Source organism: Buteo buteo, chromosome 2, assembly GCF_964188355.1.
Source record: "Buteo buteo chromosome 2, bButBut1.hap1.1, whole genome shotgun sequence".
NCBI lineage: Eukaryota > Metazoa > Chordata > Aves > Accipitriformes > Accipitridae > Buteo > Buteo buteo.
The window spans coordinates 23,923,109-23,947,599 of NC_134172.1; the positions used below are offsets into that span (position 1 = coordinate 23,923,109).

The 24,491-nt window shown below is 37.4% G+C and overlaps 1 protein-coding gene across 3 annotated transcripts in view; it reads left to right on the forward strand.

Annotated features, from left to right (window-relative positions):
- ITGA8 (integrin subunit alpha 8) overlaps positions 1-24,491 on the forward strand; it is a 125,347-nt gene that overhangs the window by 59,908 nt on the left and 40,948 nt on the right. For 2 of the 3 annotated variants that reach the window (XR_012653226.1, XM_075048476.1), the window contains exons 21-25: positions 5,894-5,986; positions 11,603-11,682; positions 14,771-14,851; positions 19,619-19,724; positions 21,587-21,745. Coding sequence is in view for 2 of the 3 variants with exons in the window: in XM_075048476.1 (XP_074904577.1) it covers positions 5,894-5,986; positions 11,603-11,682; positions 14,771-14,851; positions 19,619-19,724; positions 21,587-21,745 (519 nt within the window). In the remaining variant the exon portion in view is untranslated. The remainder of the gene's footprint in view (positions 1-5,893; positions 5,987-11,602; positions 11,683-14,770; positions 14,852-19,618; positions 19,725-21,586; positions 21,746-24,491) is intronic. The other variant, XM_075048482.1, reaches the window with a different exon arrangement.

A 24,491-nucleotide genomic window follows, 5' to 3' on the forward strand; every position in this document is an offset into this window, starting at 1 on the left:
GTGTTCACAGAAGAACTACTGTTGACTGAAGTCCTGCTGAGCTGTACCAAACAGTGTTTCCTTTTTGTGTCTGTTTGTTTTTTAAGAGCAAAGATGAAACACTATACTGCAAACAATCAGAGTGTTCATGTATTCTCTGTTGGACAGCAAGTCTGAATCCCCTCGTCTGCACATAAATCTCCCAAGCTGTTGCAACATGAGCTTGCTTTTTTCTGTCAGTGCTTGGAATGTTCAGAAGGGCCTCAAGGGCATGAGTGGGAGAAAGCAAGTTAATTTCCTTTCTAAAGGCAAATGTTTTTAAGGAAGTCGAAAGTAACTTACAAGGTATTTCCTTATTCTCCTTCTGTCAGTGTCTTTATTAATGGGCTTTTAACCCTGTTTGAAAAAAATGACAAGAATTAATGATGTCACCAAAGATGAGAATATGGAAATTCTCTGCAACCTCACTTCTCAGGAGCATATCTTTGTACACAAAACAAATAAGTAAAGACACCAGCCTCTTTCTATTGTCTATATCTTTTGTTCTCTTAACACAGCCTCTGTTTTTTTGGACTGTGATATACAAAATTTAAGTTCTCTTTAATATACTACACATCGTTATATTTTTCCTTTGTTGCTTTTTAGGAATCTTTAGCTGTTCTTTTGGCCGCTACCAAGGATGTCAGGGGAGGCAATTATTCCAAAACCCACAGCACATATTAGCACATAGCCGTCATTTGGACTGGACAGAAGACACTCAGGGCTTTTCAGTATTTTAGGAAAAATTTAATTTTGTATGCCAGCAGGGTAGACTCATGGGGAAAGGAAGGAAAAAAGAGGTGGGAGATTCTGGTGCTTTAGAAGAATAAAGAGACGCTAGAATGGGTTGGGAAAGAGTGTTAATGTTCTTTTTCTTTTGAAAACAAATTTTTAAAAACAACTTTTTAATTTTCTTCAGATTTTTTGGAAGATAAAATACATTTTTGACAAATCTGATTCTGAATCCTTCTGGATTTACAGAAAAATTGCCTTTGTTTTGCCTGCATTTATGTAGTTCACTACAACACATAATTTATTTCATGTTCTCTTACTTTTCATACTTATTCCATTCAAAGAGATGTCATTATGTTCTTTCTGTGAAGGTTCAAAACATTAGTTTATCTACGTTATCTACATCATTCTTAGAGTCTTCCCTTCTGCATTTCAAGGACAGTTTTCACAAGGATTACATATGGTACTAAGAACAATTTTATTCTTTCTATTGTTTTTAAACTGTAAATGTATATTTTTTAAAGCTATGGTCTTTGTGATATTACGGTTCCATTAAATAAACTAAAAAATTCACTTCTAAGTGCATTTGGAAAAGAAATTGATATTGTAATTTTCTTCAAAAAGACAAAGCTAAAATTTTCTGGCATTTAACTGCTGTTGGAGATTGTCTTTTATATGTATTCAATTGCTTTTCTGTACTGCCATATGTCACCTAAAACTGCTGTGAACATGACAAAGAAAAATATACATTCTATGTAATTTAAAAAGAAAATTTAGAATGGAAAAACACATCTTTAAATTCAGACATTCCTTTATATCCTTCCTGTTCTGTTTTCTCATTTAATTCATTCTGTCTAAATGTATAAATTAAGTAGTTAGACCACTCAAACAAAGAATTAGCAGGTTTTTTCAGTTTTTTCCCCAGAGTGATCAGAGGTTCATGTGTTACCAGGATGAACAAATTCTTAGGGGTCATAGTATAAATGAGTATAAATTAAAGAGGGACTCAATTAATTCAACGTGTAGGGCTTTAAAAAATATGGCAATGTGAACCACTTGACAAGAGCACAGAAGAAATTATCACAGTGGTATGCAGTAAACACTGAGGTATATGGAAAGAAGGTCTCTCAGTCTGTTGGTACTTTGAGGCATGGACCATAGATGAAAATTAACATTTTGCTGTTGGTTGCAGTGGAGTCAGGATTTCACTTCTTATTTTTGTGTTTGTGCTGCACCCTGCCAATGGGGCATCTGTGACTGCTCCTGAAATGTTCTTAATTTAATACAGAGTAATTTCAGCAGACAGATTTGTGATAGAGCCTGTTGCAGTCATGCTCTTAAAGCTCTGCATCTAAGGATTTCATTGACTCTTCAACGTATCAGTGTTCACAATCCTCTGTGTAGCTGATTTTCTCCAAACTGCAGAATTCCTTGTATTAAGGCAAAGATAATATTCACCTCAGAGCCAGCAAAACAGGTAGACTGAGAGCAGAATAAATGAATGTAATGAGTTGAATAAATAAGAGTAATAAAAATCACTTCATAATTTCTGATGGAACTGAAAAATCTTTAGAATCAAACCATTCTGTTATGCTGCCACCATTTCAAAGTAACTATACTTTTAGAGGATATTAGGCTACTTTATTATGGAGCTACTCTGCATTTAGTCCGTCTAACAGAGAAACAAATTTATCCCTTAAGTGCTTCCTGTCCAACCTGATTTTGTTGGAACAATTTGTTGGGTTATTCTATATCATTTGAAATACACTCAGACACTGTTAAAGGCTACAACTTAACTGAAAATTCACTTGCCTTCTACCTTTTCCCTTCAGCTTTATGGAATACAATGTTTGACTTGCCTCAGTTGTCATTATCTTACCTCAGGCCTGATTCTGTGGCATATTGTACATAGACCATGCAACCGTATCAACGGAGCAGCATTTTGCAGAGATGTACATGATTGTATGCAAGTGGAGAGCCAAGTGGATGTGTGTGATCTTAAAGTTTGAGGTCAAGGATGTGATTTTGAAGTTTCCTTGATTCTTGCACATACTGATACTTCCTTCAGTCAAAAGCTGATTAAAGAAATACAATGACTTACAATGAAATCAAATGTGTTATTCCTTAGTTGTATTGTAGAAACTCTTAGAAGGTCCAGAGACCAGGTAAATGAGTAAATTACCACAGCTTTACTGGTTACTGGAAACCCATTGGCTTGTAATAACTGTTCATATGCATTAGGTGTGCAGTTACTGGAATTAGCTGCAATGAAAAAAAGTATTAACCACGTTATGTTACCTCACATTTTCGTGGCCAGCAGTAGATCCAGAGTATATACCTGCTGTGTGGTACATTTCTTACATTACAATACCATGACTGTGTGTTTGAACCCCAAGCCATTGTCTGAATACTGTGCGCTAACCCGTTGCCCAGTGAAAGAGTTTCCCATATTGAACATCTCACTCCTGCCTTAGTAGCAATGGCTGGAACTGAAATTCTCATGGAATAATTAGTAGAAGTAAATCAGGCAAATACAACCCCCTAATAGGTATTTGTTCCACACCAAAAACATTAAGTATTTTGTCTTAACTGTCTCTGCTCAGGCTGGAAACTGCAGAGTTGTTGCAGATTACAACCAGATTTATATTGCAGTGGATAAGCTCTGAGCCATTATCCCCATGCCTTTCTGAACTAAGGCATGACACTCTCTTAAAATAGGAAAAAGACCTGAAGCCTTCTTACCTGAAAATTCTTAGAATAAGTACATGGTGGCTGGCTAGATGAGATGTGATTTGAGCCTTGTGAGGACAAACACTAGTTCTTCACACATCAGCTAGATGAGAAGCTAGATTCTGGCACCTGGTACCTAATGTATCACTTTTCCTCAGAAAATAAAATTGGAAGGTGTTGATCAAGGAAAGAGAGAAGGTGTTTTACTCTGCAGCCTGTCGTGCTTAACTATTCTGGCATCAATTAGTAATTCATCACTAAGACCACCAGAAGGAGTTTCAAGTTTGTAGGCTGCCTGGATTACTTCAAGCATCCAATCATTTTCTAGTTAAAATGCACCCTGGGAGCACATGTGTTAATTGTTGGGGTTTTGCTTCTGCTCAAGACTGCCAAAAAGACCATGTGTTGCTATAAAAATATAAATTGCTACCAGTGGCAGGTAGAAGGGTTATGTGGCAAGACCTTCCATCTGGCTGAGTTACATATGAATTCAGTAATACTGACAATACTAGGTATATAAGTCTCTGCTCTTGCTTGCTTCCTGCCTGGTTTTAGTTTTCCCGTGTTGTACTTAACCACCTCAAAAGTGATCAGTGAAAAAACAAAGGCAATAAATCTCAGTATTGAAGAAATTCTATCAGAGATGACCCTTTGTCACATTTTTATGCTGCACAAATTAGCTTTTGTGATGGTGGTCATATATGTTCTGTGCCATTAATGATTTTCAGTCTAAAAGCATAGCCTCCAAATTGCAGAAAACCTACTCACAAAACTCCTCTGTTTTCTCAGCCTTTGAAGGACAAAAAATGTGTGATAAGGGCTGATTTACTCTGTGCTGGTCTATGATACAGCATTAATAAAGCAACTACCAAATACCAAATATAGATGAGTATTTTTTTTCTAACGTTTAGACCTCAATTTCAACACCCCCCCCAAAACAAAATCAAAACTATAAACCCACACATCAAGCTAAAATAACAGTTTTCCAGACAAGTTTGGTTTCAACTGTGTTAACACCCTCTCTTCTCCTATGTGTTGCTTCCCACCTCTAATTAACCAGCTGGAAAGAGTGTAAAAATCCCTCACTCCCAACCCTAGAGATGCTTGGAAAGGCTGCTAGTGCACAGGACATGCTTTGTAACAAACTTTGTTTCCTCCTAGCAAATTGTAAAAGTGTCAGTGTACAATGAGGTGTGTACTGAGGGCATGCTTCACATGGGCTCCTTTTAGGACATGCCCTATCTTTTCTTTTAATCTCAGGAAATTATTAGGTCAGCATGTCCATGCTGGCTTTTACAGATAGGAATGAATTGGTAGTCAGTGGTCTGGAGATTTCCCAGGTCTTTTTATATAAAGAGCATGACCTTGCATGTATTGCTTAATCTGTGAGAATCACAAATGAGAGGAAAGGTAGTGGGAGAGCATTATAGCAACAACTAGCTGCATCCTGCTTTTACAAAGCTGGTTTACTTCTGCACGTATATGGAAGTATTTTCTTTTATTGAATATGCCAGAGAGGAAAACAGAAAAAAAAAAAACCCAAAACATTTTGTTGCTTTGTCTTACTCTGTATCTCCTAACTTCCACTATTCTGTAGCTGTTCCTCCTTTTGTACAGTCTATTTTGTTTACAGATTATAACAGCTAGTGATAAAGACTAAAGGCTTAAAAAAAACCCCAAAACCTAGGATACATTTTACATGAAGAGCTTTAGAGGGAAATTATATGAGCGTATCCTCAAAGTTACCGAACAAAACTGCCTGAGAAATGTTAGGTACAAGCTGGACTTTGAATGAATAGTTGCTGGAAAACCAGTTAAATTTTACTTATTGCTATATACAACAAAAACCTTAATTTCTGCTAATGTGAAAATCTATCTATCTCCTTTGGTGCTAAATAATAAACACAGGTAACAGTTTATGTTTTTACAGAAGTATTTAATGTTCAAAGTACTTTACCATAGGTTGGAAAATAAAAGTTCTAAATTTGGTCCACAATAAAGTTCTGCCAATGCCAGAAATTCACTATAGAGACTTCTAGTGATGGGTGATGAATAACACAACTGTTGCAATTAATGTGAGGCCTGTTCTCCTCACTTAGTTTTGCCTACTCTTTTTTTCTCTGTTGAGTCATTATGGCTATAGGAATGATTCACAACAACAAAGCAGTATGTTAAAACTAGAAATAGAGCAATCTCATCATGGCTCTTAAAGTACTGGGAAACTTTCCTGTTTGTTTTTCCATGGCATCAGTTTTCCCCCATTGTCTGACAATAACCAATTAAATGTTTTGATAGTGCACTGAGCAGGTGACTGAATTTGAAAGAAATGTCACAGTCAAAAAGGCATCACTTTCCCAACTGGATACATTTCACTGTGATCTCTGACCTCCATATTGGTGTCCTTTTGTTACAGGCACTGCGTGTATTGAGCTGTGATTACAAGATGGAAAATGAAACAAGAATGGTGGTTTGTGATCTTGGGAACCCCATGGTGGCTGGCACAAACGTAAGGGAAAACCAGATGCATTTACTGATTTTTATCTTAATTGAATTTTAAAGGGGAGCAAATGGAAATCTATTCAATTAGCAGAATGTGTCCCAATAAGCAGCACATAAACCAAATTATTTACATGGACAGGAAATTGTTGGTGTAATAAGAGGCAGAACTGTGCTTCTGAAAAACTAACAATTTGTTCTTCTACAAGATTAATGGTGCTAGACCCTGTGTTTTTTTTCACTTCCTGTAAAGAAAATGAATGACTCAGTTTAAATCACAGAAGTTGCACTAGTATAAGAAGAAGAGAATCCCAATCCATTATGTGGTCTGTTTATTTCTCCCTTTTAGTATTCTTTCTGCTTAAGATATGTATAGTAAATGACAGCTTCTTTTGCCTGATTCTCATCTTGAGTGCTTAAGGGTGTCTTATCAGGTTATATCATGATTTATATCATGAAAATATGGTTTAAATCAAGTTTTCCTTCAAGTTGTTAATGTCATTCTAAACATTTTCCTAAGACAGCTGTTCATAAATCATACTACACATTAGATGGAACATTGGTAGCCTTGTTTTTAGGTAAGAGTGGAACTGAATAATGACTGACAATGGACAGCAGATAAGGATTAAACATAGGTTTGGAGATAAAAAAAGTGCTACCCATTCCACAACTGTCATCACTTGTCCCTGTTTCATGACAAAATAGTTCTAGGCATAACTGTTGAACCCAGTAATGTTTGGCCATGGATGCCCTTGCAGAGGAATCCTAGCACTACTCATAAATTCATAAATGTTATGAATAATATTTAACTAAAAACAAATAATCCATAATAATAATAATAAGAAGAAGAAGAAGAAGAAGCTTCTAATTGGGGGGTTTGCAAAGAAACCAAAGCAAATCTCCTTAGTATTTTCAAAATCCCTAGTAAGTTAAGGTTTGTCCTATGGAAGATCAATATTTCACTCTTCAGACTGTCTATAGAGGGGTGTTTTCCTGGCCTCTTATGATCTTGAAGCAGTTCCTGTCTGACCCTCGATAAAAGAACCAAATGGGTCACAGAATAGGAGACTGGAACTACAATAGCTTGTTTGGATCATAGGGTTAGCTTCAGATCCGTCATAGAGGTTTTGAAAGTGAACGTGAGACCAGGTGTCTTATACAGTCATCTGCTTTCATGGTCACGAGTAGTTGAGAGAGACACTTTGGGATTACAAGGAGCTGGAAACCATTGAAAAATGAACTCCAGGTGATGGACCTACTGGGAGCAAGAACCTGCCTGGTGAGGATCATTCTCTGTAGAACTACTGTCAACTAGAAGTCTGAAGGGGGTGCTATAAACATTTTCTAGGAAGGACATAGAGAGGAGCACTAAAAGGTTTTGTAGTTTTTGTTTTATTCTACTAAATGAAACTCCTAAAAAGTAAGAGTAATTTAAAACATTTCTGAGGAATGGAGTTTTCATAATGGGATGATGGGAGGCAATGATGGACCAAAGCACTAAATAAATCCCAAATCAAGGCAGATAATTTCTTGTTCCAGAAAATCAGCAAATTTAGATACCTGCTCAGTGATTTCCTGGTTAGTCTCATGGCAGAAGCAAATTCTCAAGATACAGACAGAAGTGGACAAGAATCTTGTGAATGATTGCGATGCAGTGGTGGTGAAGGAGAGCATAAAAAACCCTGGGTTTGAAAGAGAAAAGGAAGACTAAATACAAGAGACACTAACATTGTATAAGCTAGGAGCAAATCTTCGTGGTTTGCATAAACATAAGCAATGGAAAGGTCTGAGTGTGGAGGTATTAGACTAAGCCCCTCACACTCCTCCCTTTGAATCCAAAGCCCTGTTTCCACATCATCCTTGACCCAAAATGCTAGCAGTGTAAAGACTTCAGGAATGCTATTTGTCAGCCACTAAAGCAGTACTACTCTCACCTGTCTCCTTACGAATTCTCACAGCATAACTAATCCTGTTTTTCTTCAGAATCAGCTCTAGGGCTGCCATAAATGCACTGTTACCAAATATTCCTAAGCAAAATACTTCATAAAGAGAGACTTAGAAGTAGCAGAATAAAACAGCAGTGTTCATAACATGTTTAAGGGTATTCTGGCTTATAACAAAAGAATCCAACCCTTGAAAATTAAGGCATATGAAGATAGAGCATTACAAAGCCAGATGGCAAAAGTGTTTGATTATAGTGAGAGAAAGCTTAAAGCCTAACTTTATCTTTGAAACCAGCTCTCCTGGAAGCTTAGTAAAGGTGAAAGGACTTGAGCTTTTTCAATCCAAATCTATTTATGATGGCAAATGTACTTCCAAAAGTGAAATACCAGCCCTTTGTACAAATTGCATAAATCACGAAAGGTTGCTCTGATCCATTTCCAATTTTGCAAAACAATTCTGCTCTGGCAGGAGATCAGTTATTCTCAAAATATTCAGTCAGAAACGGACTCTTTGTGGAAGTTGTGAGGGAGTGGGAAGGGAGGGCTAGGTCAAAATCAAACATTCCTAAAACTCTTAACTATTGAGTCACTGTAATGACTTTTCAGCACCCTGAAATCCTAGAATTCTTGAACTCTTTAAGATCAACTTCTGAGTATGAGGGTTGTCAGGATTTTGTGATATAACCCATGGGCTTTTACTGCAGTGGGCTACAGGGTTGTCTGATGCTTCACATCTTCAAAATGTGCTATTGTCATCAAAATTGGGATATGTCTGACTTTTTGAAAATCTATGACCTTAAAATCATTTACTGGCCACAAAAATTACTTAACCTTTTCAGTAATATCTTTGTGGTTAAAAAAAACATGAAAAGGTAAAAAAGAAGATAAAAAGAAACGGGAAGGAAAAATCACAATACCATATGGCCCAGAATGCAAACTAAATGTCTGTGATACCATCTTGCTGGCAAAGAGTGCTCAAAGTACTTATTTATGACACTGAAATGGATCAGACTGATAAGCTTCCTAATGCCCATTCAGTGGCCTTAGGAAGTGAGATGTAGGTTTTATTATAAATTCCAGTAGAACAATTTGGAAGTTAATAGAAATTAATTGAAATAAGGTTAGAAGACTGGGAGGTTTGGAAGATCTTCCCTGTTTCTTGGTATGTACCAAACTGATTCTTCAAAAGCACAGAGGTTTTATCTTTCATATGTACTGTAAGACACTTCAAAAAAAGCTAGCCCTCTGTCTCCTAGCATACTCCTAGATCCTGTCAAACATAATAACAGATTAAAGCTTATCAGAAACGTCATGTATTTCAAAGATACATGGTGTTACTAACATGGAAAATAATGCAATTTTACTGAAACTAAGTTCACTTGGAAAATTTTAAATAAAATTAAACTATTCTGATAAAATTAATGTCCTACTAAAATAAGGTTGAGTGATTCCTAAGTTACAAGCTCAAGCAAATTCAACTCCTTTGGCCTCAGTGGATTTTCAGCAAGGGCATGTGAGCATCTTTGCCCCATTATTAGTAGGGGTGTCAAGGGCTACTTGACATTAATGAAGTCATATGACCATACAAAGGGAACATCTGCAGCTTATTAGACTCATACAGTAGGAGTGTGTTTCAGTATTAAATAAGGAGTTAAGCCTCAGGGGTATAATAGATCATCAAAACTGCAGTTCATGTCTGCTATATCTGAGAAAAACTTTATCTTTGGTTCATCAAATCTTTTTTTCTGCTATAAGTGGAAACAAATTTATATAGACTGATTAGTAAAAACAGTAAGAGAAATGCTGAATTGAATATTTGGAAATTTTTGTCTTAGAGATTAAAAAAATCATTATATTTTTAAAGGTGAATGAAATATCAATAAAGTTGTTAAAATCATCTCCAAAAAGTAGTCTTAAAAATAGCTTACACCTCTATTCCAAGTCAGCTATTCAGCTTCTGTTTAATTTAATGAGTATTATCTTTTCATCTTAAAGATTTTACTTCCAAAAAAAGAGATTAGCTACAACTGTGACACTAAAATGGTCAGAATTCAAAGATTCGAACTTGCCATTTCTTTTACGATTACTATATTGCTTTCAGCATAGGAAACTGAAAGAAGTAATTGAAACATGTTAGCTAAGTCTTGTTCTGGAGATGGATTAAGATTCAGTGATGCACAACTGCAAGTGAGGAAAGAAGGAAAATTGAATGAAAATTTTTAAAAAATAATGCTTGGGAAAAAGGAATTGCCTAAATATCTGAATTGATACCCACAGAGGAAAATGCCTCCTCTTCAGTGATGTTGAATCTAGGTCCCAAACATAAAACTCTACATTGTTGTGTCCTGTCCTGTTGCTGACAATGCTACCCCAAGTATGTTAAGGAAAGCATACCAAGCAGACAGCTTTTTTTCTTCCCTGCCCTCCGCCGTAATCTAGTCAGGTATTGGCAGAGATGAAGGAATGATGTCCTCATTTCCTAATGGCTTTTGTTGAATTTCTCAGGAAGATTGTTTCTCCACATTGAGAATAAGGGTATATGTAACTATCTTTTTTAAAAAAATGAAAGCACAGTGTACAAGTTATCCAGCAGGAAATTCTACCATCAGGCAATAGGGGAGGTGCGGAGGAGTGAGAAGTTGTATAAGATTACAGGCTGTAGACTTTGCTGTCAGTCTCAATACAAAATTCACATTTAAAAAAAAAATTACTAGATTAAAAACATGTGCAGTTGAAATGAGGCAATTAAAAACATTAATTTAAACATTGCAGCACAATTTTATTGATTTATCGTGGAGGGCAGATGGCATCTTCCCCAGCTCCCCTGCCACTTACATACTGGGGCTGTAAATACGTCCAACGAGGGTTACAGAGACTCCACCATATGCTATTGTATATTCCTTCTTCGGTTAGCTCTGCAATTCCATTCTGTCTTCTGAATTAACTTGTTCTGCTTACTCTGTGCCCTTCTTGCAAGGCAGATGGAAATTATTAGAGGGAGCAAGCAAGGTCTGCATATATACAAGGGAGCACCAGTGGAAGCCCTTATCCCCTTCAGTGTGTTTTACCCTCTATCTTCTGTGGTCACACACTGCACATTGTGGCAAACTAAACTGCAAATGTAACTTTGAAGTTGTATTCCTGTTAACTGAACGGCAATGAAAAAACTCAAACAAAATCAAATTAAAACATCGAGCTGCTGCTAATCTAGCCTCTAGAAGAAAAATATGTGATCAGTCAGGCCTGCAACACCTAAAATATGCAGCTCACCTGTCATAGTTACAGAGACAATGGGAGGAGCAGGAAGCCCTGGAGACCTGGACAAAGGCATGCATGGATGGAGGCAGGCTTGAGAGTTGCCAGACAGCTATAATTTTCTTTTTTCTTGGCAGAGTAGAGCAAAGACTGTCTAGATGAAGAAGGGCCCACCACTGTGTTCTTGGGAGTATGCTTCTCTGATCCTCTTGATCTTTCCTCCGTCCAGCCAAGTTTTAAATCTGGTGACATACACAGGGAGGATGGTATTTTTTCCTGAAAACAGCTAGATAATATTATGTCATACTAATTTTAAAAAGCAACAGTATCCTATACAAGTCTGTGAAATGCAATGTTGAACAGTACTGCTTTCTTGGTATGGAGAGACCAAGCATTTTTAGTAACCTGTTGTTTTGTTTCTTTCTCAGTTCTCTACAGGCATTCGATTTTCTGTTCAGCATTTTGAAAATGCAGATTTCAGCATCAATTTCGAGCTTCAAATAAAAAGGTTAGATGTTTTATCAACAGTATGGTTATTTAAATTCTGAATTCAGATTGATATCTGAAGTGTAATATATAAGAAGGTCACTCTAACTCTTCAGTGTCAGTAGTTATATCATGGGCTTTCCTATGTCAGCTTTCTTCAGGAGGATTTGCAGAGTTGCAGCCTTGTTAGCTTTTAGCAAAATCAATCTTAGACTTATTCTCATAATTTTATTTTGTTAAAATTCAGGTTAACTGATTTTGGTCAGTGTTCCAAAGATCTACAGATTTGCCAAATTTGCACTTTGTTTTCCACTTCAGAATTAATGAACAGTGATCACTTTGTAATGAAGTTCTGTATTTAAAAACGTATCATGCTCTGAAAAAATAAAAAGACATGCCACTTCTTCACAACAATTTAGAAAATAAAAGGAGAACAGTTAAAATCTGCTCAACAGGTTTACTGGCATGAAGAGAAAACTGTTTCAGTTTGATGCAGGTGTACCTTTGTCCTTTTTCCATTAATTTCCTCCACATTTGTGGGGCTGAAATGTTACTGCTGGAGAATCTTCTGGTTTATGCTGAGCAGTACTTCCTCCACAGGGCTGAAAAAGCACAGGACAGGCTGGGTTAGGATAACATCAAGAACAAACCTGGGACTTTTTCAGTAGGTGGCAGGGCTTCTGCTCCATCTGTCCTCATCAAATACACACTGGAGTTCCTGATGGGGCCCTCCCTGCCCCACACACAGAGACTTAATTGCTAATGTCTGGCCTTTAATGAGGGCCTTGATCATGTTCACTACGGTAAATAACTGAGACATTTAAAATGTTTAAGTCATGTTTCCATAATGTAACCCTTGAAGGAAAGAACATGCAGAAACTTGGGAAGGGCACAGCAACACCACAGAAGACGATGAGGTGCCTCTTCAGGCCTCAGCCCTCTCCCAGGGTTCTGGCTAGTGAGCTGGAGACTATGGAAACAGGGGCATGGGCTCCTCCAGAGGGAGATAGAAGATATAATGTCTAGCTTGTAGGTTCCCTGTCCATACCACTGTTCACTGTCAGGTCATTAATGCAAGCAATACCGTTTTAAATGGGTATCAGAGGCTCTATTTACTGCACTTTTCATGCTGTGAAATTGGTAATGTTCAGAGATTTTTGGGTAGCTAGATCTTCCTAGGTAGTAAGAGTTGAGGGTACGTCACTTCCGTAGAAAAAGTGACAAGGCTTTACTGAGGAATAAGTCTGAACTTCAGGAGACAGCAACATCTCATGCTTCTTCCATGAGTGTGACTCACTGAAATGTAAAGGGAGGAAACCTGTTGGGCTACCAGAAAGAACAGTTTCCACAAACTGGTATCAAAATGCTGAAGAGCACCCACCTACTTTAAAGAAAAAAAAAAAAAAAAAAGAAAGAAAAAAGAAAGTAAACTTCTTGCATAGGGAATGTACTCTACAGTTAAATTCACTGCTTTGTACATTCATTCACAAGCAGCACTACAGTTTGTGCATTTCTATGTCCTTAGTAAGCAGGGAAAACAATCTTAAAATAAAAATGAAACAGAAATCCACAATGCAGAGAGAGGAATTTACCTAAATGGAAGGAAAAGGAAGCAGAGAACATGTCTTGAATTTGTGTCCTCCTCTGAGTTATTCAAAAGAGAGACCTTTAATTTACTCCAAAACATCAAGTGGAAAATAAATATTTTGGTTTGCAAGACTGAAGTTCATTACTTATCGGAAATAAGCAAGAGGCTGGGTAGCGTCTTGAAATCTGATTCCTTTTCTGATACGGATTTTGCTAGGCAATTATATACCCCTGAGAGGGAGATGTCCTGGCCCTTTTATTTAAACTATTTTCTTCTCTACAAAATACCATAAAGCACAAAAAAGATTTGAATACCAAATATATATGATCAAAATCTGTATTTTAGCTGTATGGAAAGTAGTACCATTATACAAATTGAAAAAGAACTTATTCTAACAAATTAGTGGTATAGTCATTCTTAAAGCAATTTTTGTACTTTTGTAATGGCTGTAGAGGATTACATCAAAAGTTCAAATTATGTTTGAGGGGAATCTGCATTAATTTACAAACAAATTAGAGCTGCTCCTAATTTTAGCAATCTGTAACCAAAAAGCCTGGATCAAAGCAGTATTGCCCTTTACTCCACAGGAGTCAGTTGCTGGGAATGCTGGCCTCCTCTGAATGTTTCCGTTTGACTGATGCTGCCCAGATGTGATAACAGTAAACTGTGACGGCAATAGAAACTTAGTCTCCATGAAGCAAGGAAGTTCTTCCATACTTGCTTGGAAAAAACCTCCAAACTTAGTATCATTAATCCCATAATTAAATAAATTCTAAGTCTGTAATTTATTTTCACTGTTTTCATGAATTTGAACCTGCAAACCTTTCTCTACATGAGTGGGGTATAGTCACAGGAATGGCCTTTTGAAGTAAGAGAAATTACCTTTATTACTAAGGATTTGCAATAAGAAAAGACAATAAAATGACTGAGAGCACTAGGCTTTAAACATAGGCATCTGTTTTCACTGCTAAGTGGGATTAAGAGTGTAAACACTCTCTGGATAGGGGAGGGAAAAAAATAAGAAAGGTAAAGAAACAATTTATTTTTGTTCTTTTTTCTTTAAAGACTCTGTCATGCAGAAGTCACAAGTTTGGAGAGTCATAAAAGCAAATTTTATTATAAGAAAGCCTATATCCTGTTCATTAACACTGCCTTCCTCCAATGCATGAAACACCCTTGTATTCTATTAAGATACTCCTATCCATACAGACAGCCAAGTTGAACAAGGGAATTTACATGATATTCTGAGCTAAATAAATTTGTATCATTATATTCACACATAGGATTATTTAAAGGAAGCTTGAGTTGATTATGTTATTAAACATGTGATGAGCTCAAATAATATCCAGCTTAAATACTAGTGTCCTGCAAGACTGAAGAGTGGCAATAGCAAGCCCATGGTGTAATATGTCTAATGGCATTGCTTCCTAATTGTAATCCTTGTGGTATTCAGTGCTGTATCCATAACAATCTAGAGTTCTGCTAAATAACCTCTTTTAATCCTTGTACATGTCTTTTCTAGTTCTAACAAGATTAACCCCACCAGCAATTTAGTTAACCTCCACATCAACATCAGTGCTATGGCTCAAGTACAGATTAGAGGGTAAGTATTCAACCATTTCAATCCATAACGATAACTATATTTTATATTGAATCTTTCCACATATAATAATCCCATGTAGTGAATCTTTTGACATATTATAATCCCAAATGCCTTATCCACCAAGAACACCTGAGAATTCCCAGGGAATCTCACCCCTGCAAGCCTTGCAGGATGGAGCTTCTAAGGATTTACCAGGTCATGTAGGGCAGGACTGCCCACATGGACTCCAGTAAACTTGCTGAGTGTCTGTGCAATTGCAGCACACTGTAGGATCCCACATTGTAGTAACACCAGTCAGAGCCAGCATTTTATTTAGGCATTCGAATTGTGTATGGATGTTGGTAGTACCAAATGCCTGTTCATATGTGTAGGTCTGCTTGTGCAACCACTTAGGTACTTAATTCTGAATACCAAAGCAGAATCTGCTGCTTTTATGACTGAAATGATGAAACATATTATGGGAAGGCATATACTAATAGCAGAGTTAGGCCTCTGGAGAAAGGATGAATAGGGAATGACAAGAGGTCAACCAGCTACTACCGTAGGATTCTTACATTTCCATCTGAAGCAGGTGCCTGTCCACTGACACAAGGAATGCCAAAACTAAACAAGCACAGGATATGATCAAAGATAATTATTTCTATCTATTTTCACAGACAGCTTGGTTTCAGGATCTATAAAATGCAATTAGGTGATAAGAAGCTCAGACTAGCCCGTAAAATCTTGGAACTAGACTTCTATCCTGGCATCCTGAAGGAAGTCAGCAGGATGTTCTTTTAAAGGAAATAATTGCCCAAAATGCTTTTTGTCTGGGATCTCAGATTTCCTACATCTTCTCTTCTCAAACTACAGCTCTGGACCTTAACCATTCTCAGCTCTGCAAGGGGAGAACAGGAGGTACATAGCCCAGCTTCACTCCCACAGTCAGGCCATGAGGTTTGGCTGATGCAAGAGGTGTAGATGTCTCTTACATGATGCACCTCAAGGGGCTGCCTTAGGTGTAAACAAATAAAAATGCATTTATTTATGCTTTTATGGATTTATAAAAATCCATTTATTGTTATCACTCTAAGACAATACTTAGACTACCTAGTGCCAGCAGAGAGTCAAATCATTTTGCAGATCACAGAGATTATGTTTTCTGCTCTAATATTCAATCTAAATCAGGGAAATTTTTTAAGTATTTCATTTTTGTAAGTTTTTTCTAGGTTAAGAAGACTAATCCTAAGGCTAGAGTTAGGTGGAAAAAAGAGGACTGGAACTCAAAGACTGTGGATATATGTTAATGCATATATTTCTGAAAAGGAGCAGTTGAAAGACATGTTTAAAAAGAACAGAAATAAGAGTATTATTTGCATTTTCTGTAGTTGGTGATCTAGGGAAATGAGCTGGATAGGAAGAGAGGTGAAAAATACAAGATTAGAAGAAAGGTGACACAGAAAGAGAAGTAGAAGCTGAGGAGGTAAGAGTCAAAGGGGTTAGTTGCTGGGCTGCACATGTGTGAGAAAATGTTGGGAGCCAGTAACTGCTAGATGTTGCCACAGGTGGACACCCAGGTTAAGGACTGGATGGAGTTTCAGTGCATCAATGAAATGGTTATGGATACATACATGAGACTTCTCACTAAGGGCTGCTTCCAGTGCTGTGGATTCTGTTTTTTTCAGTGAGGTTGCTCATCACTTTCATAGAAAAATCTTACAAACTTTTTGTCCTGTTTGCAAAATTTTTGGAAACTTTTTTTGCCTCCATCATGTTCTTTCTGTGCCATAGTGGGTTCATTTTAATGAAAAGTGCTGTAACAGGTAAATAGATAGACACCAAAAAATGACCAAAACATCTCTGGTTCTTAAACACAGCATGGCCACAAGTGGAAAAAGTGGCTTGAATTGCTGCCTGCAGTGCTAAGAAACAGGTCATTAAATACAGAGGAATTACTTAATTGATTGACTTCCAGTTCCTTTCCTCTTAAGTCTTTTAGTTTTCTTATTAGCTATAGCATGCATGTACAAAGGAAAATTCCCAAATGCTTTGTTGACAGATTTTGCTAATTACTCAGAGATGCTAAAGCATACAGCTCCAAGGGAACCATTTGCTCACAATTTCCTAGATAAAAATAGAAGTGAGACTGTGTCCACATTTGGACTGGAAAATTTCTTGCATTGGTTTCCCTACTGCTCTGCACAGAGTTGCATGAAGTGGGACTGGAATCATACATTTTACTGAGGAAGAGTAAGTAGTTATCAAATTGTGTATATGCATACATGCATATATACTTGCATAGTGGACACATGCAAATTCTGCCTCTATGAGAAAGGAAATCTTCTTCAGTATCCTATTCAAAACAAATTTAAGATAATTCCTTAGATAGTTCATTCAATGAGAAATTGCTCTGATAACAGAGATTTGATAATTCTGCTTACCTTTTTTTTCTCTAAAAATGTAAGAGTTTTATAGATGTAATTGTTATTTCCCACTGCTGAAAGAGCACTAGAGGAATGAGGCATTCAGGAAGGAAGTAATTTGGATTTGCAGCTGGCAGAATTCTTATTGTATAACCCATATAAGCTTTTTCTGTAAAACATACTTCCTTTGCCTTATTTTTCAGTGCTTTTGTTTAACTGATCATTGTCACCTAAAAGTCTAGGAAAAACCCTCATTAATAAATCATTCAAATGTTAAAAATATTCTCAGTTAAATACAAAATATAATAGTGAAAAGAGGATTTCTGTTTAATTTGATCTGATTTTGCTACTTTCATGTCAATAGTAGAAGTCCTCAAGATAACTGTAAAATCTGTTAAAATAAATGTTCTTATATATTTTATAATAATTTGAATTGAATGTCTACATTTATACTTTGCACTTTGTAATTCTGTGGATAAGAAAAACACTGCAATAGAAAACACTGGTTTTTGAAACCTCATGCCTCCTCTTATTTTGTCTATGTACAGTTTCTGGTTTGCAAATGTTTGTGGTAGCTTAAGGGACTCTGTGACTTAGGGTTTCTAACAACAGAGGAAAGTTCCTATTCTCCAACAAAAATTAATAATTAAAATTCTTACTGGAAACAAGGCCATTTGTGAAATATAACAAGTTAGGCTAAGTACCTCATCTGAAATGACTTTTTAATGAATATGTTTCATTTCCTTTATTATTTGGTTTGGCTTGTAAATTTGTCCTCTGGCATACTTGTTAGTACGAACTGCTGGCCTTTCAAAGTCTGGGGAAGTATTTAGAGTTAGCAGGATACTCCAGGATACCCTAAATTTCATGAAGACTTTTACTTTAGCTGGTTGGTATTAAGTTGTTCGTCTCTGGGATCACTTGCTGCTTAGAGAAGCCATATTCTGTAGAAAAGTTTCTATCAAACATTTCATTCACTGTATATGACATAAAAGCTGGAAGCAAGAACAGTTTGTTTCTTCCGAAAGTATTTTAAAATGTCAGCATTTGCAACAAAAACATCCAGTCTTGTGTTCTTTTCTTCAAGGGGCAATCTGCAGTGGTGCTTTCTCTGTTTAGACTCAAGGGAAAGTGAATTAACATCGATGGATAGAAGTCCATCATTTTAGTCAAATGTTATATTCTGAAAAAAACTCATTAGCAATTCTTTTTTAACAGTTTTCTGGCAGCAAAATTCCAGCTTTGGCAGAACAAGCATTGAAATTTTATGGCTTTTCTTTAAGCTAAAGATTCTGGAAACCAGCAAAACTGAGCGAAAGTGAAGGGTAATACTTAACCATTTTAGCATCAAGAGCTACTTTCAGTACTAGCAGATGACAGATGTCTGTGCCAGAACTCACCTACCATGCTAAAATAAATTCTTGGGATCTGATTTCCCAACTTCTCAACAACTGAATAAGGTTAAAGTTGGCATCTGAATGGGACCCCTCCAAGGAACTTGCGGTTTTTATGGGAAATAAAATGCTTGTGATTCAAATAAAAACGTTAACAGAATATTACTTGGTCCTTTCTTGAGGTCAGACAGAGGAAGAAAGGAAAAATAAAATAGTAGAAGGAAAGAAAGGTGTCAAATATTTAGTCACTTTTCTTCATTTATGTTTGATTTACATGTTGCAAGTTACAGCAGTGTTTCAGGTAATGCCTTAGCTGCCACTTCGTTTGCAAAGCAAAAGGGAAGCCTGGAGCACTCTTAAGGGCTCTAGTTCTGAATTCAGTTTCTTCATAAAGCAATTTCCATTGTGACATTATGGAAGTCACAGTACCTCAGTTTCCCACCGGTAAAATGAGATAGACTACTTTGCAAGGTTTTTTAAAGGAATAATAACAGAAGTTATAAGGAATTTATAGTCAGAGCAGTTAAATAAATATCTAAAAATGTATTGCAAGGAAGGAAGATGCGTAGCATTAAACATCTACAGGCTTTAAAGGGAAATAAGAAAATACATTTGTTTACGTATCGTTACTGTAGTTTTGTGGATAATGTATTCAGATACCTCACCAGTATGAATGATGTAAATGCCTGACAGACTGCATTCCTCTCTCCAAATAGAGTCACTCCCTTGTCTGGAAAGGAACATTGATCAGAGGAAGTATGAAACTAAATGCACACGCTCAGTAGTCTGTAACGACTGGGTAGTACTTTATGGAAGCATTGTATTGTTCACCTCACCTAATTCTAATGAATGTGCCCAAATGAAATGCCCTTAAAGGCTCAGGTTTCTATAGCGGTCTTAATTTTTTTCTAAAAGTAATGCAGCTGATCACTGATAACAGTTACTGTTTTAATCTGTTTTATATACTACAGAGTGTCTCACCCCCCAACAATTATTTTGCCGCTTCACAACTGGGAACCCAAAGAAGAACCTACAAAAGAAGAAGAACTTGGTCCTTTAGTAGAACACATCTATGAGGTAAAAATGATATACATTGCCACAGGACCTCATGCTGTTCCCATTGAAATCCTGATGAATTTGGTTTATTGTCTTTATCTGCAACTAGATAAAGCCACAAATGTAAATATTCTGTCTTTAGCACATGACCCAAATTTAATCTGGGAATTCAGAACCCTAGTATCTCTTCATGTTACTGGAGGAGATACTAGTTTATGATAGGAGTCTGTCTTTAACATTTAAGGGATCTATAAATATTTTGGGTGTTTGATAAGAATTAAAAACAGTGCTTAAAAGCTCATTACAATCAGTGCCAAATATTTTCAGTGATTTGACTGGTTTCTCATTAAAAACTTTGAGTTTTGTGCACAGGAAAAAATATGTTTCCTTTGAAATTTAGCTAAATGAAAAAAAAACTGTAGACATACATGTAACTTGTTACCTCATTGCACAGAAAATGTTCTGTTGAAAAGAACTGGTAATGTTTGAAGTATACATATTTCCACCTTGCATTGTTGTTGGGCTTTTTCTATGGGTGATTCATCAATTAAGAGAAGAGTTCACGTTAGAAAAAAGTGCATTGAGTGAACTCCATGGAATACAGACCATCTCTGCAATCTCATGGATGACCTTTATTCTAGGGGGTAAAACAGACTGCTTCACATATGGTTATAATTCACAAACAAGAACTCAAGAAAATACAAGCAACTGAGCTTAATCAGCAGTGTAAGATTACAATTTGCATGACTAATACTAAACTAATGAATCAGACTGTAAAATAATACAAAATTTTATTAGTTAATTCCTCATCTTAACACATTTCTCTAAACAGAAAAATCTCTAAATCTTCTTGTGTCAAGCATTTGGGCTGTTTGTGGAACGATGTATGTGACTTCAAATGTATTAGAATAGTTACAGTGTTTAGTCACAGTGATTAAAGAAAGTGCTTTCATGGTTTATTGATATCAGCAATGCATAAAAAAAGCCAAACACCCACCCAAAAAAACTATACTGAAGATGATGTAAGACTGAAAGTGGGTTTTATATGGTTCTAAATAAAGCTCATCAGTCACAAATATTTTACACATTTAAAAAAAGGAGGTTTTCACATCTCTAGAAACTTTGAGTAAAGCTCCATGGTGTTCTGCTTCTTTAGCTCTCATGCCCAGTGTTAACACATATCCAAACTTCCTGTAGTCATCAGATATTTTCAAACTGTAAACTGATATAAGAAAACTATTTTAATAGCCCAGATTTTTTAATTTCTATTATTTCTATCTATACTCATTTTCCCAGAAAAGAATAATGTCCTGGGATGTTACTTTAGGAAAACTAGTTCCTTTTTTTTATTTTGGGGAAATTTGAACTGAGAAGTGTTGAAAATAGAGTTCTTAACCACAAAAAACTAGTTTAAACTCTGCTATACCTTCTATTCCTGCACTCTGACATGTGATTCTTTTGTGTCCTGAAGTTTCAGCTACTATTTTCAAGTATGTTCTGTTAAGGTTCATTGTATATATTTGTATATCGTGTCTTTTGCTAGTGTGTTTTGGTTTGGGTTTTTTATACTTTTTTAGGTAATTTCAGCTCTTTAATATGTAGGGAAAAATGGGAAAGGTGATCGATTTCTTGAATACAGACTCAGACAAAAAAGGTTGTTCTCCCAGATTTGCCACTGGCTTTGTGACTAACATAGAGAAGTCCTTTTCCCCTACCTGTCACAGATTCTTCATCAATAAAATGATATCAATAATCTATACATCTTTCCCAAAGTACTTCAAGGCTGTGGACACTAAGAATTTGAAAATGTCTTAAGTGGTGGTTGCTGTGTTTTTTGTTGTTCTTTACTGCCTTCGAAAGTATTGATGATATTTGTTTGACAGCTGCACAATATAGGACCAAGTGCCATCAACAATACAGTTCTCCATGTCGGTTGGCCTGTGTCAAGTCGAGAAGAATTTCTTCTTTATATTCTTCATATTCAGACACATGGACCATTGCACTGTCAGACGAGCTCTCCTATTAATACAATGCAAATAAAGGTAAGTCAGCCCCTTTTATTTCCATCCCTGTCTGCATTTTGCTTGATTTTTTTTCTGCCTACACTTCATGATGGGATGGAGCTTTTGGGGAATTTTTCACTGTGACCCTGAGATCATTTTCCTGGGTAAGAAGCAAGATATAGATAGTCTATAATGTTTCTAGTGTGACAGTTGTATTGCATGGTATGTGTTTGGTTTCTGTACTCTTCTTATCTGAAGAAACTTGTATTTTGATTCAGTACCGTAGCATTAGATACAAGATAATTTTTTAAATGGAAATTTGCAGGGTTTTCCTTGAGGGTCTTTTTTAACATGGCTTTGAATAAATGACACAGAATTTTTCAGTTCTCATGAGACCCTGAAAACTCTTGTGTCCTAAGGAGTACGTTAATTCAGAAAGTCATCTGTACAGCAGTGCTTAGCAGATGAACTTCCAAAGATAACATAAACCTTTGTTAGGTCAAGGGATGCACATAGCTCTTCAGTTGAGTCTGATACAACCTAGCACTGGTTTGTTTATCAAAAAGTCTTACATCTGAACCTCTTCACAGTGGGGAAAATCCATTATAGCACAATAATGCAATATCGTTAAATTGAAAGACATGAACTTCTCAGAGCTGCTTATTTAATAGAGAGCAGACAGCCACCACGTATTGTAGCATTAATTATTTTTAAAGGATGTAACACAATTTTAGGTTTTTATTCCAATACAAATAATTTACAGCTAATTTGTATGGTGATTTGTTTTTTTAGAATCATAGGCTAATTCAGGGTGGAATAGACTTCAGGAGTATTCTCATCCAACATCCTGCTCAAGCAGGGTCAGCTGTGAGATCAGACTAGGTTGTTCAGGGCTTTATCCAGTCCAGTCTTTAAAACATCCAAGGACAAAACCTCTCTGGGCAAATTATGCTGCTACTTGATTGTCCTTACGTGGAAAAGGTTTTTCCCTGCATCCAGTCTGAACCTCTCCTTTTTCTTTCAACTTATGCCCATTGCCTGTCATCATCCCACCAGGCACCTCTGTGAAAAGCCTGGCTCCATTTTTGTGATAACATTTTCACTTGACAGCTTTGGTCCCCCCAAAGCTTCTCATCTCTGGGCTGAACAAGCACTGGTCCCTCAGCCTCTCCCTGCAAGACAAGTGTTGCAGCCCTGAGCACCCCTGGGGGCCCTGCACTGAACTCATTCCAGTATATTGATCTCTGTCTTCTGCTGAGGCTCCAGAAATGGATGTTGTATCTACATTCGGTCTAATGACTGCTGAGCAGATGGGAGTAATCATAGAATCATGGAATGGTTTGGGTTGGAAGGGACCTTAAAGATCATCTGGTTCCAACCCCTCTGCCATGGGCAGGGACACCTTCCACTAGACCAGGCTGCTCAAAGCCCCGTCCAGCCTGGCCTTGAACACTTCCAGGGATGGGGCATCCACAACTTCTCTGGGCAACCTGTTCCAGGGCCTCACCACCCTCACAGTAAAAAACTTCTTCCCTACATCTAATCTAAATCTACCCTCTTTCAGTTTAAAGTCGTTACCCCTTGTCCTATCACTGCACGCCCTTGTAAAATGTCCCTCTCCAGCTTTCTACTTGTAGGCCCCTTTAAGTACTGGAAAGCTGCCATAAGGTCTCCCCAGAGCCTTCTCTTCTCCAGGCTGAACAACCCCAACTCTCTCAGTCTGTCTTCATAGGAGAGGTGTTCCACCCTCTGAACATCTTTGTGGCCCTCCTCTGGACTCACTCCAACAGGTCCATGTCCTTCTTATGTTGGGGGCCCAGAGCTGAACACAGTAGTCCAGGTGGGGTCTCATGAGAGCAGAGTAGAGGGGAAGAATCACCTCCCTCAACATGCTGGTCATGCTTCTTTTGATGCAGCACAGGATATGGTTGGCTTTCTGGGCTGCAAATGCACATTGCCAGGTCATATTGACCTTCTTATCAACCAACACCCCCAAGTCCTTCTCCTCAGGGCTGCTCTCAATCCATTCTCCATCCAGCCTGTATTTGTGTTAGGGATTGTCCCGACCCAGGTGCAGGACTTTGCACTTGGCCTTGCTGAACTTCATGAGGTTCTCACGGGCCCACCCCTCAAGACTGTCAAGGTCCCTCTGGATGACATCCCTTCCCTCCAGCATGTCAACTGCACCACACAGCTTGGTGTCATCGGCAAACTTGCTGAGGGTTCACTCAATCCCACGGTCCTTGGCGCCGACAAAGATGTTAAGCAGTGCCAGTCCCCATACCAACCCCTGAGGACCACCACTTGTCTCCACTTGGACATTGAGCCATTGACCGCAACTCTTTGAGTGCAACCATCCAGCCGATTCCTTATCCACTGAGTGGTCCATCCCTTAAATCCACGTCTCTCCAATTTAGAGACAAGGATGTCATGCAGGACAGTGTCAGATGCTTTGGACAAGTCCAGGTAGATTATGTCAGTTGCCCTTCCCTTATCCACCAACACTGTAACCCCATCATAGAAGGCCACCAAATTTGTCAGGCACAATATGCCCTTAGTGAAGCCATGTTGGCTGTCACCAATCACTTCCTTATTTTCCATGTGCCTTAGCATAGTTTCCAGGAGGATCTGCTCCATGATCCTGCTGAGCACAGAGTGACACTGACTGGCCTGTAGCTTCCCGGGTCTTCATTTTTTTCTTTTTTAAAAATGGGGGTTATGTTTCCCCTTTTCCAGTCAGTGGGAACTTCCCCGGGCTGCCATGACTTCTCAAATATGTTAGATA